Consider the following 18,933-nt stretch of genomic DNA (forward strand, 5'->3'; position numbering starts at 1 on the left):
TAGGGGTTGTGGGAAGCACAGACTGGCTGCACTTATTAGATATCGAGGTTTTCCAGAACTCTTGGTTAAATCATGGAGCAGCCGACAGCCAGATGCTTTGATTTTATTACACATGATGCATTTCCCATCCATCCATCCATCCATCCATCCATCATTCCGTCATTGTCTAGTGATCAGTCACTATCCATCCTATAATTGTCATGATAATTATAATGATCCATTCATCTGTCATTCTCTTATTGTGTCTATCGTTCTGTCCCGTTCTTCTGTCAATCTATCGATTCATTCATTATGCTGTCAATATGTGCATCCATCTATTTATCTATCCATTATTCTGTCTATCAATCCATCCATCGTTTTATTGACCAATCCATATGTCCGTTGGTCATTGTCTAGTGATCATGATTTTTATATAAAATTATCTGATTGTCTGTCATTCTCTTATTCTGTCTATCATTCAGTCCACCCATCATTCTGTCAATCCATCCATTCACTCATTATACTGCCAATATATGCATCCATCTATTTATCCATCCATTATTCTGTCTATACATACATGCATTGTTTTATCGACCAATCCATATATCCATTGCTCTCATCCTATGTAGCGTTCTCTCCATCCATCCATACATCCAACCATCCATCCATCCATCCAACCAACTATCCATCAATCCATCCATCCATCCATCCATCCATCTTTCCAAACTTCCATCCATTCATCTGTTCTCTTCATCCATCTGTCTGTCCATTGTTTTGTTGATTCACTTTGTTTTGTCCATCCATCCATCCATCCGTCCATCTGTCCATCCATCCACCCACCCATCATCATACTGTTAATCTTTTCATACAATCATGCATCCATCACTCTGCTCCATCTATCAATTGTTTTTATATCTATCTTTTCATTTGTCCATCCATTTATTGTCTTTCTGTCTATCAATCCATCCCTCCAGCCATCCATCCATCCATCTATTCGTCTGTCATCTGTTATCATCCTATCATTATTCATCGATCCAACAATCATTTGTTTTGTTGATCCATCCATCCATTCATCAACATTCTGTTAATCAACATTCATCCATCCATCCATCCATCCAGTTATCCTGTCCATCCATCCATCCATCCATCCATCCATCCATCCATCCATCCATCCATCCATCCATCCATCCATCCATCCATCCATTCTCTACATCCATCTATCCATACTTCCAATCATCCATCAGTCCATTGTTATGTTGATCTCTACTTTTTGTCCATCCATCCATTCATCCATCCATCCATCCATTCATTCATTCTTCCATCCATCCATCCATCCATCCATCCATCCATCCATCCATCCATCCATTCATCTGTCCATCCATCCATCCATTCATCCTTCCATCTTTCCATCCATTCATCCATCATCATACTGTTAAATTTTTCTTCCAATCATGCATCCATCACTAGTCCATGCATCAAATGTTTTTACTCTCCATCTTTATATTCATTCATTCATTCATTGCCTTTCTGTTCACCTATTCATCCATCCATCCATCCATCCATATCATCATTCATTATTCTCCCACTCAACCCATCCACCATTCTGTCAGTTGATCCAACCGTCAATTGTTGTCACTTCCATCTATCTATTGTTCTGTTTTTTGTTGTCTATTCATTGTAAGATTTTATTTATTTATTTATTTTTTGCTTTTACTGCAGTACACAACAGAAAAAAGCACGTTATCTAACTCTTATTCTGTCACAAAAGATATGATGTGCCACAGAGTTATGTGAAAAAGTAAAAAAAAAAAAAAAAAAGAGTGTATGATCTTCTGTAACTGACACATTCTTTTACAGTATGTCCCATAAATAACACACTGGCTTTTGTATCAAGAGGAATGCTAGTTTTGAAAAAGTCTTGCCAACTTTTTCGAATGAATTATATATGACTTCTTTGTCACAAAAGATGCACAATCTACTCCATCTTTATATTCATATAGCTTTAGTTATCAGGTCTCTATCTGCTTGGCTAAGCATGACTGTAATTGTTCTTCTCTTTTCTTTATAGGTTCGATAGGCGCGGAGTTAACAAGCAGCAACGTTAGCATGTTCATCACATCCGACGCTGGAAACACGTGGCGGCAGGTGACTCTGACTGTGGGGTGTTCAGCCAGATGGGGGTGGGCAGTAATTTCAGGGCACTGATGCATGTCTGTGAGCAGATAAAAGCACGTGCCACGTATTTTAGAGCCGATAATCAAATGACACCTTCAGAGAAAACTAAATTCAATGACATATATGATGCCTGTGGGTGCATGCTTGATGATGCGGTTTAAATTTATGGGGCCAGCTGTCTAATTAAAAATGGAGAGCTCAAATAATTAAGAGAAAATTGATGTGGCAAAAAGTTAAAGCACGCTGGGTAGGGCACGGCTTTGATGTCATATATCTTGTCAGTAGGAATTACAATCACTGGGATTTGAGGAATAGCATCATTTCAAGGACAGCAGACCTGTGCTTGCCAGCTTTCATCTAATCAAATTGAAAGCCCTCCCAAGAAGAGTAAAAGAGATGAAATATTGCCATAACTCAGCCAATCTGACATTATGGATGAGAATAACACGGGAACATGTGTAACAATGCCCTGAGACTCGTGTGAGAGGAAGTACATGGCGAGAATGTTTAAATGTTTACAAACCAACTTAATTTTGGGAAAAACAAATCAATTTTAATATATTTCATTATAAAGTATTCAAGCTCCAGTCATCATTCTTGTTGCTAATTCGTTTCTTGCTAATCAAATTAACCAACAATCAGAGCGGACGTTCATTGACTTTCATCATGCTAATGGTAGCATCATGTTAAACATGCTTACAATTTGCTAGCATTCTGTTAAACCATGCTAGAAACATTTAGTTAATTAGTGCAAATTAATGTTAGCAATTCAATAAACCATAATAACCTAAATCATGCCAAAAACATGCTAAAAAGTACCAATTTGTTGTGCAAATCTTGTGCATATTTTCTTAGAAACTGTTACTAATCTGCTACATCTAGAAGTGTATTACAAATTAGAAACATGCTAATAATGAGGTTAATATTGTTAACGACATGTTAAAACAAGCAAACTATGTCTTAAAAACGTATACAATTATGTTAGCAAGATGTGAGATCATGTAATCAATGTGTTAAACCATGTAACAATGTTAAATGACACTAACAACCTCTGTGATCAGGCTAACAATGTGTTAAATGACTCTAAAACATGTTAGTCAACTGCAAAATCCTGCTAGCAACCCAATTAGCCATACTAAGCTAAATCATACTAATAATGTTAAAATATACCAATGTGTTGTTCAGATATTGCGTAAATCTTATTAGATATATTACCAGTGTGCTATATTGGAAACATGCTAATAATGAGTACATTCGTGTTAATAACATGTTAAAACATGCTAGCAATATATACAACATTTAAAAAATAATGCTAGAAAGGTTCGGTAACATTCTTAGAATGCTAAATCTTGTTATGAACACGTTAAATCATGTAAAAATGTTATATCATCCCTGCTGAAAAAACCAGCCTTGGCTGGTTGGCTGGTTTTAGCTGGTTGACCAGCCTGGTTTTAGAGGGGTTTTGGCCATTTCCAGCAGGTTTCCAGCCATTTCCAGCCATTTTCCAGCCTGGTTTAAGCTGGACATAGCTGGATTTGGCTTGCGCTCCCAGCCTGGCCAGGCTGGTCAAGCTGGTTTTAGCTGGTCATTTTCCAGCCTGACCAGCTGAGATCAGGTTGGAAATGGATGGAAACCAGCCTGGAAATGGCCAAAACCCCTCTAAAACCAGGTTGGTCGACCAGCTAAAACCAGCCAACTAACCTAGGCTGGTTTAAGCTGTTTTTTTTTTTTTTTTTCAGTGGGATATTACCAACAGGGTGAATCATGTGTTTGAAATGTGTTCAGTTATGCTAACATGTGAAATCAGGCTAATATAAATGAATACTAGAAAGATGTTGTAACACTGTTTCAATGTTAAATCATGTTATCAATATGTGAAAACAGGTAGCAATGCTAAATCATCCAAGCAGCATGTTAAACCATGGTAAAATATGCTAGCAATTTTTTGAATCATACTAGAAACATGTTCATGTGCCAAATGCAATTTAATAATCCATAATACATTAAATCATGCTAATAGTATGATAAAAGTACCAATTTGTTGGTCAAATCTTGTGTGTATCTTCTTAGAAACCTTACCAATCTGCTACATCATATTAGAAGCATGCTAATAATGAGGTTATTCTTATTAAAACATGCTAACTATGTTTTAACAACATATGAAATTATGCTAGAAATGTTGTATTCATCAAATCATACAATGTTAGATCATGTAATCAACATGTTAAACCATGTAATGATGTCAAGTCACACTAACAACATCTGCGATCATGCTAACAATGTGTTAAATTATACTAAAACATGTTAGTCAATTGAAAAATCATGCTAAGCCATACTAAGCTTGTGCTGATAACATAGTAAAATGTACCAATGTGTTGTACAAATATTGTGTATCTTATTAGATGTTACCAGTGTGCTACAACATATTAAAAACACGCTAACAATACAACATGTACAATAATGCTAGAATGATTTTTTTTAACATTCTTAGACATTAAATCATGTAACAATGTTAAATCTAATTACTTACAGGGTGAATCACACTAACAATGTGTTAGCAGTGTGTTTAATCAACCTATCAACATGTAAAATCAGGCTAATGATGTGTTAGCAACACATAAAATAATGCTAGAAAATATTGTAACACTTTTACAATGTTAAATCATGTTATCAACATGTTAAATCATGCTAACAATGTGCTATCAATTTGTTCAATCATGCTAAAAACATGTTAGTCAATTGCAAAATCATACTAGCCATTCAATAAACCATAATACATTAAATAATGCTAATAACATGCTAAAACATACCAAAGTGCAAATCTTTTGAATACCTTCTTAGAAATGTTACCAATGTGCTACATCATATTAGAAACATGCTAATAACGAAGTAATTCTAGTTAAATAGTTAAATGCTAATGATTACAACATAAAATAAAGGTAGAAAGATGTTGTAACATCTCATAATTTTAAATCATGTTAAGAACACCTTAAATTATGTGACAATATGTTGAAGCATGCTCAAAATGTGTTAGCAATATATTTAGTCAAGCTATCAAGACGTCAAACAGTGCCAGCAATGTGTAAGATCATGGGAGAAGCATACTAGCAATGTCAAATCATTCTATCAACATTAAATCATGCTAGCAACATGCTAAATCATACTAGAAAAAGACTAGCAATGCGTCCAGTCATGCTACAAATATGTTAAGTCACGCTGTAACCATGCTAAAACATTGAAAATCATGCTAATTTGCAACATTAACCACATGCTAAATCATGCTAGCAGCATGTTGGATTATTCTTTTCAAAGTGATTGGTTAAATCGTCAGTGTTTGTTTACAAATCATCTACAGCATAATGCTGATGCACTGGGGTCAAACAAGTTTCTCAGCTATAATGACTTCAGTGTGACTTGTAGCTTCTGCTTTTCCAGTGGATTCACAGCCATGGGAAACCAAAACAGACCCCGTGCTGTATATTCCGCTAATATAAACACTAGCCTCAAAATCATTAGCCTATGAGGTACTCGAGTCAATCAGATGGTGTTTTTCTCCACTTAAACGAACTGGCGTATGCTAAACGCTCAAGGCCCCAAGGCCTCAACTCAACATGAATCCACATCAGCAGGATTTCACAGCACATGCAGTGAAGTTATCTGCGCTCTGGGCCAAACAAATGGAGATTGCTAACGAGGACTTCAGTTTTGGGTTCAGCACTGCAGTAGGTCAGACTAGCATCTGGCTGCATTTCCCTCAGTAAGGCAATTACTTGTTTAGTACATGTTTGCAACCACTAGTACTTATGAAATGGTGACCACAGGGTGTTTTTTTCTACCAATTTATGAACTCTGGATTTTAAAAAAATGTATACACTCGTGTTGTGTTGCCTAATGTGAGGGAGTGTTATTATTATTCACAAGCACAACACACTTTTTTTAGAAGTAAGAATTAATTGTAAATTTGATTTGGAAAAAAAAATATATATATATATGGATGGAAAAAAATGACTTAAGATAATTTAATTTAATTTAATTTAATTTAATATATATATATATATATATATATATATATATATATATATATATATATATATATATATATATATATATATATATTATATGTATATAACTGTTATATTATCTTTTGAAGTGTCATATTATTTTAGGTGTTATATTACTACAGTTTACATTGTTTGCAATTGAAAAACAGATTTTAAAGTGATATTAAAGTCAAAACTACATACATTTTTACGTTATATAATGTTGTATAGTTTATGCAGAACTTTAATATGCAACAAAAAAATATAAATCAATGGTATATTGTTTAGAATTGTATTTTAAACCTAGTATAATACTTTTGTATTTAGAATTGTACTTACTAACCTAGCTAAGATTGATTGATTTGGACTACGGTTTCACTAAGTTTTTATTATTATTATTATTTGATTATTATTATTATTTGTTTTTATTACATTTTATTTTATTATATTTTATTATATTTTATTATGTTTTAATTTAATTTAATTTAATTTAATTTAATTTAATTTAATTTAATTTAATTTAATTTAATTTAATTTAATTTAATTTAATTTAATTTAATTTAATTTAATTTAATTTAATTTAATTTGTTATTCATTCATTCATTCATTTTCTCGGCTTAGTCCTTTTATTAATCTGGGGTCGCCACAGCGGAACGAGTCAGCAACTTATCCAGCATATGTTTTATGCAGCGGATGCCCTTCCAGCTGCAACCCATCACTGGGAAACATCCAAACACACTCATTCACTATGAGCTTACCCAATTCACTTTTACTGCATGTCTTTGGACTTGTGGGGGAAACCGGAGCACCTGGAGGAAACCCACGCGAACACAGGGAGAACATGCAAACTCCACACAGAAATGCCAACTGACCCAGCCGAGGTTCGAACCAGCAACCTTCTCACTGTGAGGCGATCATACTACCCACTGCGCCACTGTGATGCCCCCAGTTTGTTATTATTAATATTATTATTATTATTATTGAATGCTTTAAAATTGGACAAACCCCAACATAAATAAATAAATAAATAAATAAATAAATAAATAAATAACCTTTATTTTTGACACATTCACCATTTAATTTGATACATTCAACAAACACATTTAATTTTTAATTAATTAATTTATTTATTTATTTTTTACACAATACAAGATGTTATTGTTTATTGCAAATGTTGAACTGTGTGTTGCAGATCTTCGACGAGGAGTACAGTGTTCTATATCTGGATCAGGGTGGAGCTTTAGTGGCCATCAGACACACCCCTCTTCCCATTAGGCACCTCTGGTAACCCAACGCCACTGCCATTATTAACATTTGATGCGTCTGTTCATAAAAGATGAGTCCAGCTGACTCACATAATGTGACCGTTCTCATTAAAGCCAGCAGACTGTGTAATACTTGTGTCGAGTAATCTAGATGAAATGTGGGGAAGGTGAAGTAAAGTGCTGTGCCGTGTCTGTATGTACTTTGTATTCCTGACATTGCGGGGGCCAAATGTTCACACAAATATTGCATTATCACTACCTTTTGACCTTGTGGGGACATTTTTTGGTCTCCATGAATGAAACAGCTCACAAATTATATAGAATGAAGTATTTTGAAAATGAAAACATGTAGATTGTTTAAAATATAGTTTGTACAGTATAAAAATCACTGTCTAGCTGTGTTTGTGTCTCTCATTGGTCTCATTAAATACTGACCAAAATGAGTTTTTAGACCTCAGAGCCAAGACATTTTCCATGTCCCCATTAAATATGAAAACTTGTATGTGTGTGTGTGTGCAGGTTGAGTTTTGATGAAGGCAGAGTGTGGAATAAGTACAGCTTCACCTCATCTCCTCTGTTTGTGGATGGAGTTTTGGGTGAACCGGGTGAGGAGACGCTCATCATGACGTAAGTACAGGGCCATTACTAATCCATGTAAAATGGTCCCTTTTCACGTTTCCGGGTTTCTCAGAAGCAGAAGTCATCATAGTTGGGATAAAATTAATGTAGTTAATAGGGAGAGTTCAACATTTTATTATAATTTTTTTTACAATTCTATTTGGTGAAATAATAAATGAAAAACTCGACATGGTGTTATCAAGACTTTCAAAAGGAAAAAGATTGTGTGAGACTGATAATGGCAACCAGAAGAGGGAACAAATCAAATTTACTGTCCTACCCCCATAGACGATGCATTTTAAATGCCTCACACAAGCGGTAATTTGTTTTGTGTAATTTGATGCAAAGATAATATAATACATATGTAAATACATATAAATGTTCATATGTTTGTTTAATTCAAAATATTATAAACTTTTAATGATTTGAGGTGGTGATGACCATTAAACACGTCATAACAGGCTTGTGTAAAGGGTTCATACTGTAAACATTTTTTCTCTCTTTTCTTAATTCAAATAAAAGTTCACATTAAATAAACTGAATTTAAATGCATATTTTATTTCTGCTAGTTATATGTGTTAATATTTCTCATTTTCATTTATTTTTCTTTGATCTAGTAACTAATAGCACATACAGTTGAAGTCAGAATTATTAGCCCCCTGTTTATTTTTTCTGTTTAACGCAGAGAAGATTTTTTTCAACACATTTATAAACATAATAGTATTAATAGTTGTTATGATGACAGTAAATAATATTTTACTTGATACTTTTCAAGACACTTCTATACAGCTTAAAGTGACATTTAAAGGCTTAACTAGGTTAATTAGGTTAACTAGGCAGGTTAGGGTAATTAGGTAAGTTATTGTATAATGATGGTTTGTTCTGTAGACTATCAAAAAATATATAGTTTAAAGGGGCTAATAATTTTGACCTTAAAATGGTTTTAAATAAAATTAAAAACTGCTTTTATTCAACCCAAAATAAAACAAATAAGACTTTCTCCAAAAGAAAAAAATATTATCAGACATACTGTGAACATTTCCCTGCTCTGTTAAACATCATTTGGCAAATATTAAAAAAATAAATTAATTAATTAAAAGGGGGCTAAAAGGGGTCTAATAATCACTTCAACTGTATCTATAAAGGTAAAACAGACAACATGAGTAACTATTTTTACTAAATTAAAATATTAACATGTATCAATGAAATATTAACCATAAAAATATTTATGTTCATTCAAATAAAATAAATAAACTGCATGAAAAAATAACCTTAACAAAAAATACTTAAAATATATGTTACATATAAATAATATAATATTATTAATATGTATAATTTTGTATTTTCCAATATATATATATATATATATATATATATATATATATATATATATATATATATATATATATATATATATATATATATTTATTTATTTATTTATTTATTTGTATATTTATTTATTTATTTATTAGTATATTTATTAGTATTACCATTTTTTAATTTTGTTATTATTTTAAATCATTTTATGTTTTAAACTATTTAAAAAATAAAAATTAGTTCACATCTAATTTAAATTCATTTAACATTAATTCATCTAGTCTTCAAAACTAAATTTAAGTCAATTATCTAAAGTTAAAATAAAAATAAAAACTTTAAATAAAAGAGACCAAAAAATACAACACATTGCTAATGCTTTAACAAAACATAAAATAAAAAGCAGAAAAATATAAAAATAAATTCAACTAATTAAAATAAACAATGCCTCAGTGACACCTAAATATAATTTTATTTTATATAAATAATCTGTACAATGTGTTATAATATCATTTACATTTTGGCAAGTTTAATTAGTTATAAACATTTTGTGAGTTGCTATATCACAACTGCAACTTGCAGCTACTGTATATTATCATGACTATAAATCTCACAATTTGTATATATTTTATATATATATTGCATATTTTTTTTTATATAAGAGTCACTTTATTTCTTATTTTTAACATTCTCCCAATTACCTCTTTTACTTCCATGAGAATAAATGTAAAAAAAATGCAAATATAAAATGTTCAGTGCACTGGTTTATGATGGTTGGTGCTAAAATGAAGTAATGTTACTCCAACTGATTTATTTTAAGAACTTACAGTATCGAATCAGCTATTTTGACCGGGAAATCATTAAACCATCATGCCAGTTCACATCATAATCCTCTGAATCCAGCTCAGCCTAAAATTATTTCGAGAAGTGTTTCATGAAGTTTTTTCCCTTGTAGGATATTTCCAGATACTTTCTGACAGACCCTAAAAGTGTCACCGTGTTTTGAGTGTCAGACTTTCTCAATGTGAGTTTTTTGTTGGCGGTTTGACACAGGTTTCCACTGATGTGCTTCGACTTGGATGAGGCTGTTAAGACGACACACTGCAGGCAGAAACACTGCTTTTTCCATACACCTGTCAATTTTGAGATTTTGGCTATTCATAAACTGATTTTTTTAGTCGAATGTAAAGAAAACATACAAAATAGACTTAGAAGTGTTTCTTTTGTCACACTTTGTCAGTTTGTGTCTGTAGATTTCAGTTAAAGTGTGTATTTTTAAAGGATGTTTCCTTGTAAAATTGTAAAAAAAAAAAAAAAGTAAATGTGAGTATTATATATACACAAATTTTTTGGCTGCACATGCATGATGCGAATCTTCCGTTCCACCACATGCCAAAGGTGCTCTATTGAATTGTGATCTGGTGACTGTGGAGGTCATTTGAGTACAGTGAACTCATTGTCATGTATAAAAAACCATTCTGAGATTACTTGCGCTTTATGACATGCTGCATTATCCTGCTGGAAGTAGCCATCAGAAGCCATCATATATATATATATAGCAAGAATATATATATATAGCAAGAATAAAAGCTGTTTTCAATTAAAAAAAAACATTTTAAGGTCAAAATTATTAGCCCCTTAAAACTATATATTTTTCGATAGTCTACAGATCAAACCATCATTATACAATACAATAACTTGCCTAATTACCCTAACCTGCCTAGTTAACCTAATCAACCTAGTTAAGCCTTTAAATGTCACTTTAAGCTGTATAGAAGTGTCTTGAAAAATATCTAGTCAAATATTATTTACTGTCATCATGGCAAAGATAAAATAAATCAGTTATTAGAAATGAGTTATTAAAACTATTATGTTTAGAAATGTGTTGAAGAAATCTTCTCTCCGTTAAACAGAAACTGAAAAAAAAACATATAGTAATTTAGGGGGGCTAATAATTCTGACTTCAACTATAATCAATATTTATATGAGCTGAAACAACACAATTATTGAGATTTTGTTAGACAACTTAATTGTTTTATGTACAATCAACTTAAATTTGTAAAAACTATTAAGTTAACTTAACTCTTAATTCATAATGTTATTTTAGTGCCAATACAAATCGATTGTGTAGAACCCAGCAATTTTTAAATAAGTAACTTGAACAAGCAACAATTTATTTGAGTGTACATACATTATTTATTTATTTATTATAATTTATTATTACTATTATTATTATTATTTTTATTAACGCTATTCATCAGCAGTGTCTTGCTTTAAAGGGTAAGTTGACCTAAAAATTACAATTTTGTCATAAATTACACTCCCTCATGTCGTTCCTGTTCTCTGACCTTCGTTCATCTTCAGAACACAAATGAATTTATTTTAGATGAAATTCGAGAGCTCTCTCGTCCTCCATAGACAGTGGAGGATAAGTCCAGGAAAGGAACTAATAACATTGTCAAAACATGCCACATGACTTCATTGGTTTAGCTGTATTCATTTGAAGCTACAAGAACAAGTCTTTTTCTCTTGTCTTGTCTGGTCTTGTCTTCGTCTTGTCTTCGTCTTGTCTTCGTCTTGTCTTCGTCTTGTCTTCGTCTTGTCTTCGTCTTGTCTTCGTCTTGTCTTCTCTTGTCTTCGTCTTGTCTTTGTCTTGTCTTCATCTTCTCTTCTCTTGTCTTCTCTTTTCTTGTCTTCTCTTGTCTTCTCTTTTATTGTCTTCGTCTTGTCTTTGTCTTGTCTTCATCTTGTCTTCTCTTGTCTTCTCTTTTCTTGTCTTCTCTTTTCTTGTCTTCATCTTGTCTCCTCTTTTCTTGTCTTCTCTTGTCTTCATTTTGTCTTCATCTTCTCTTGTCTTCATCTTGTCTTTGTCTTGTCTTCGTCTTGGTCTTGTCTTTTTGCCTGTAGTACTCACTGAAGAGGAAAACATATGTGGACAAGTTGTTTATATATATATATATATATATATATATATATATATATATATATATATATATATATATATATATATATATATATATATATATATATATATATATAAACAACTTGTAAACTTTTGGAGTAAACTGACCTTCTGATCATCATCTGTCCCTGTCCGCTCTACATCTGTATAATGATAGGATGACAGTGTTGTTCTAGATGCGTCAGGTCTGTCCAGACACACGACGGCTGACAGTGTGTGTTTGTTTGCAGGATCTTCGGTCACGTCAGTCACCGCTCTGAATGGCAGCTGGTGAAGATTGACTTCAGGTCTATCTTTAACAGGAGATGTGTAGAGTCTGACTATGTGCCATGGGACTTACACGACCAGGTGAGACAACTCATTTTAACATTTCCTTCTTTATTTTTTATGAAAATCTTTAAACGCAAAGGATTTTTTTTTCCATTGCAAAGATGTAGTTATCATAGCATCACTGAAAAGTTGATGTTTTTCTATATAAATGATATAAATGACACATTACAGTACATAGTATATAAATGATATACTATATAAATGTGTTAATACAGTACTGTGCAAAAGTCTATGGCCACCATTAGATTAGTCATTTTAGTATATACTATAATAATTTCTCGCTCTTTGCCTAAACAGTAATGGCGTTTATAGATAATACAACTCAATCTCACGGACATTTGCAAACTTTTTGATTTAGTGGCTAAATTATATGAATTTGTACAATCTCATTTATACAATTTAGTAAGATTTTTTCATCCCCCAATGACGGTTGGGTTTAGGGGCGGGGTTGGGTGCCATGCCTCCTTTTTAAAATTGTAAATTTTCGTATGACTGAACTTGTACGAATTAGCCATTAAATTGACAAAACTTAAAATAGTTACAGATAATTATATTGTGAAATTATATGACATTTACAGATATTCACAGTATTTATAGACAAAAACAGCTAGCACAGTCATGAAATGGCCTCCACAGAGTCCAGACCTTAATATACTGTAGTATAATAGAGGTAGTATGGGCTTTCCTGGACAGAGGAAAAACAAAACAGAACAAAAACACACACTAGAAGATGAACTTGTGTCTGGTATATGAAGTCACACTAAATATTGTCTTTTGCTAGCAGGAGTCATTTTATTCTGAAAACAGTGTTTTGTTTTTCTCAATTTTGTGTACAAATTTCTTTTCTATCTGTTTATATCTTAATGCAAAGACCAGTCTTATTATTAAAAGGTCATTAAAACTTTGCTAAAATGTCAAAACTGTTGGGGGACCAACAATTTTGCAATACTATATATATTTTATAGCTATACAGCTATACACACACACACACACACACACACACACACACACACACACACACACACATATATATATATATATATATATATATATATATATATGAAGTCACATGCATTGCTCAGGTGTGAGTTTTTCACAGACCTCAACAGAGTGTAAAAATCCTTATGGTTCTGTAGGTTTCAACTTTCAAATCTGATCTTTATTTTGTATTTTCTATTGGATTCAAGTCAGGTGATTGGCTGGGCCATTCTACAGCTTGATTTTCTCTCTCTGAAAGCAGTTGAGAGTTTTCTTGCCTGTGTTTTGGATCATTGTCTTGCTGAAATGTCCACCCTGGTTCCATCTTTATCATCCTACTAATGTAGATGTTGGACTGAAGCAGCAAATATTAATTTACACTGACGAAGGGCAGAGTGTTGCTGAAGAACGACAGAGAGATTTCAGCTGCAGTCCATGCTTTCACTGCCTTTCTACACCTCCCTTTCTTCGTGTGTTCAATAGTTTTGTTCTGTGTAATTTAATTTTATTACACATAACTTGATTTGTAAACTAATGAGATTAGTTTTCTTTCCATATATGAATTTCTTTCTTTTTAGCAACATCTGGTAAAAAATTTCCAAGTCAACAGCACCTTTAGAAATACAGTTTCTAAGGAAAATGGTGACGTGTTTAATACTTATTTCTCCCACTGTATATAATACAGTAACTTTTGGGGCATATTTTGTTAAATCCTTGCTTCTAGTGTTTTATAAATATCTCATTACATTTTTAACATGTTAAACATGTGACTTTATTCATTAAATAAATAAATTAACATCTCATAAATACATATGACAGATAGATTTTTTTAACTACTCTTCATAAACTGTTTATTTTGATGTACTAATTTTATTAACTTTTTTTCTGTCATTTTCAATGAATAAATAAGGTGACCCTGTTAATTTGAAAGACAAAATGTACAGTACATTACTATCTGTCACCAAGAACAAACAGCTTTTTAAGCTTAATGATTCCTTTTAGTTCCACTGTAACAGTTGCTTGTGCTCAACAAATCCTCCATGTTAAAGTCACTGACGATCCCCTTCTGTTCTGCATCTCTACTTCGTCTTGATCAGATAGTTTTCTGCTCTGTCTTGCCTCCCCAGTCTGTCAACCCCTGATGCTTTGGATTGAAACAAATAAAGAATTCACTGCATTGGCTTCACGATGTTTGAAACTTTCTCTCTAACTGGCCCTGACATGCTTTTCCCAGCGTCCGAGACTATATTTGAAAAGATAGAATAATATATATCCCAGAACTCAAGCCAGAAGCCAAGTGTCCTCTCGCAGGAGGATAATAGATGTGTGTTTATTAGTCGGAGGCTGTCCTACTTTAACCTGAATCCTCCTGGCACTTTTCTATTTCTGAGACTTAAACTTGAAGATGACAGAAGTGGACTGAAGACACAACAGTGTCAAAGTTTGGACAGCTTTTGGACTGTAGACTACAGTAATACCCTGATGAGAGGAAGACGCTAATTTTTTTTTTTTTAGGGTAAGTGGTTGCAAATAATTTTGTATGGGCTGAATTTAAACAAACAAATAAGATGATCATTACTAAATTTAATTTGTTTGTTTAAATTCAGCCCATATAAATTGTTTGCCATCACTTACCCTAAAAAAAAAATTGGAAATCCACTGAATCCATTTTTTTCAGATTTGAGAATCCAGATTTTCAGAAGGAGAGCTAAAGATGAAAGAAAAAATCTAGATTCACTTGGCTGAAAACCAAAAATGAATATGTTTGTAATGTTATTTCTGTAAATAATATAATGTCACTTTTTAATTCAACTCAGTTACTTAAATAATACTGTTTAAAAAAAATGTCGAGACAACATTTTACCAGCGCATAGTTGCAATGTTGCAAGTGTGCTACATTAATTGTCAGCGTGTTATTTGACTAGACTTTACTTTTCTGGTGAGCATGTGCATTTTATGTCCGTTTGTGGGATCAGTTTGCTTCTTAATGTACATAAAATAATCACTAAAATGAATAGTTAGATAAGTTAACTTATTTGGTTAGTTAAATGAGTTAAATAAAGTTAGTTAAATAAGTTTAAGCAAAAAAAAAAAAAAATAAATAAAAGAATTATCTGTCAAGATTTACTCATCCTTCACTTTTTTCAGAACTTATGTAAGTTAAATACTTCTGTTGAACACGAAATAAGATATTTAGTAAAATATTGGTTGATTTGAACGATTTTGTTTAATATGGAAGTCAATGGGTGCCAGAAAGCAGCATCTTATTTTGTTCAACAGAAATTTTTTTATTCAAAAATTAAATTAAATTGAATTTAAAGATAAATAACATACATTTAAATTACATGTATTTGGTAATATTTGAAAAAAAAAATTCTGTATGTATTTGTTTATATTTATTATCAATATTTAATTATGTCTATATAATTTTTAATAATATTTGTATTTCAAGTAAAATTAAATTAAAAGTATTTTATATTTGTTTGTTATTTCTAAACAATTTTTGATTATATTTATATAACATTTAATTATATTTATATTTAAAATTAAATTAAAGTACATTTTATTTTAAAATGTAATTTAATTTTATTAAATTTAAAAATAAATAAAATGTATGTAAATTATATTTATTTGTTTATATTTATCATTAATATTTAATAAAATGTATATGATATTTAACTATATTTATATTTAAAATAAAATTAAATAAAAGAAATAGTATTTTTATATTTGTGTTTGTTTATATTCATAAACACTATTTAATTTATTTATGTAATATTTAATTATATTTAAAATTTAAATTAAAATGCATTGAAATATAAAATTTTATTAAATAAAAATAAGTAAAATTAATTTAAATTAAATTACATTCATTTGTTCATATTTGTGTATTTGTTTATAATTATTATCAATATTTTATTATATATTTATATAATATTTAATAAGGGCAGCACGGTGGTGCAGTGGGTAGCACGATCGCCTTACAGCAAGAAGGTCGCTGGTTCGAGCATTGGCATTTCTGTGTGGAATTTGCATGTTCTCCCCGTGTTCGTGTGGGTTTCCTCCGGGTGCTCCGGTTTCCCCCACAGTCCAAAGACATGCGCTATAGGTGAATTGGGTAAACAAAATTGATTGGAATGTATGTGTGTGAATGAGTATGTATGGATGTTTCCCTCTGAAGGGTTCGTAAAACATATGCTGGATAAGTTGGCTGTTTATTTTGCTGTGGCAACAACAGATTGATAAAGGGATTAAGCTGAAAAGAAAATGAATGAATGAATGAATGAATGACCAATTCATTCATTAATTTTTTTTTTTGTCTTAGTCCCTTTATTAATTTCAGAATCAGAATCAGTTTTTTTGCCAAATGTGCTTCACACACACAAGGAATTTGTTTTGGCTACAGAAGCTTCCAGTGTACATAAAGTGACAAGTGACAAGTTTGGGGATCAGATTATCGCGAATGCCGGGTGAATATGCAAGCTCCACACAGAACACTACCTACTGCGCAACCACATTGCCTTGAATGAATAATATTTAACAATATTTTTAAATAAATTAAATTAATTTAATATAATAAATTTAAGCAATTGACTTATAACACACCAGATTATTCAGTGCACTAATTTGAAGAAAGAATGTTAACAAAAGACTTTACCATTAATATCCTGAAACTTGTCACAAAAATAACCTTGAGTTTGAATGTAAGAAACAAAAGATGGAACACGATGAGTGGAAACTTTATTTTCTCTCCCTCTTTCCTATTTTCTTTCGTCATCTTTCTTTTTTCTATATTGAGGGTGATACGCACATGCTTCACTGTTATGAATTATTCATGTGAGAACTGAAATAAACCTGAAGGAGAGCACCATATGCCAGTTTTATTGTAGATAATATTAGTGTGTGCATGTGTCTGTGTGTGTGTATGAAATCTTGCGTTGTAGGGCGAGCGATGCCTTATGGGAGTTAAAAGAGTCTACAGGAAGTTGAAGGCCACAGCCAGGTGTGTTATGGGTAAAACCTACTCCGTCACCATGATCTCTGAGCCGTGTTACTGCACCGAGTCGGACTTTGAGTGGTAAGTGGAGGTTTTTTTTCTTATTGAGATTTTAAGGTTCTGGGCTAACACTTGCTGGGCTGCTTTGATGTTTTACTGAAGCTCGTAGAGAACTGAATTTGAAGAGCATATTGTGATATTATACTTTGTAAAAGTATAAAGTGAGTTATAACTCAGCACAGAAGCACAGGAGAATAGTTAATTGATTATTCTCATAATTAAGTGCTGCAAAAATGAGCCTAGTAATAAGTGAAAAAACAAACAAACAAACAAAAACAAACTAAATATTCAAGATAATGAATTTATTTTTTGTTAGACTGAAAACAGGTGATTTTAATTACTTTTAATAACTTTTAATAACTTTTTAGTTACTTTAATTTAATTTGATTGCCCTCAATTTCTTGTTTTGTAATACCCATTTTATGGAACTTTAATACTAAAGTATTAATTTGTTATATGTTTATTATATGTTTATTAATATTATTATTATTATTGTTATTATTATTATTATTATTATTATTATTATTATTATTATTATTATTAATTATTATTATTATTATTATTATTATTATTATTATTATTATTATTATTATTATTATTATTATTAATCCTTATTATTATTACTGTTATTATTATTATTACTGTTATTATTATTGTTGTTGTTGTTGTTGTTGTTGTTACTACTACTGTTATTATTATTTTATAATGAAATGCAAATTCAAAAGATTATTATTATTATTATTAGTAGTAGTAGTATTAAAATAAAATATTAGATAATAATAGAAACAATTTGAAAGGCTTATGGAATATATTAAATAAAATTATAAGAAATGGAACTAAAAATATAAATTATCCTGAATATTTCACTGAAAGTGACCATAAAATAAATAATAAAGAAGAAATAGTCAATTGCTTCAATAATATTTTTATAAAAGTGGGACCAGAATTGATTGAAATGTAAATTTAAAAGATTATTATTATTAATAATAATAATAATAATAATAATAATAATAATATTTTTTTATTTAATTACAACAGAAACATGATATAAATCTATAGAAATATTTCCGTGGAGAAATATTCGAATCACTAAAAACACTTTTCGGTTTCATACTTACAATTGTAACTCTAAGTACTATCTAATTTCATAATCATGCTAAACCAAATTGCATTCTCTGGCTTAATTAGAGTTACTAAAAACTGTAAAATTCCAAT

General features: G+C 31.1%; 1 protein-coding gene across 2 annotated transcripts in view; it reads left to right on the forward strand.

The window, feature by feature from the left end:
• Positions 1–18,933, forward strand: part of LOC130226020 (VPS10 domain-containing receptor SorCS1) — a 360,403-nt gene that overhangs the window by 299,136 nt on the left and 42,334 nt on the right. For both annotated transcript variants that reach the window (XM_056456596.1, XM_056456595.1), the window contains exons 12-16: positions 2,048–2,124; positions 7,387–7,478; positions 7,979–8,086; positions 12,584–12,701; positions 17,606–17,739. In XM_056456596.1, the coding sequence (XP_056312571.1) occupies positions 2,048–2,124; positions 7,387–7,478; positions 7,979–8,086; positions 12,584–12,701; positions 17,606–17,739 (529 nt within the window). The remainder of the gene's footprint in view (positions 1–2,047; positions 2,125–7,386; positions 7,479–7,978; positions 8,087–12,583; positions 12,702–17,605; positions 17,740–18,933) is intronic.

This window comes from Danio aesculapii, chromosome 1, assembly GCF_903798145.1.
Source record: "Danio aesculapii chromosome 1, fDanAes4.1, whole genome shotgun sequence".
NCBI lineage: Eukaryota > Metazoa > Chordata > Actinopteri > Cypriniformes > Danionidae > Danio > Danio aesculapii.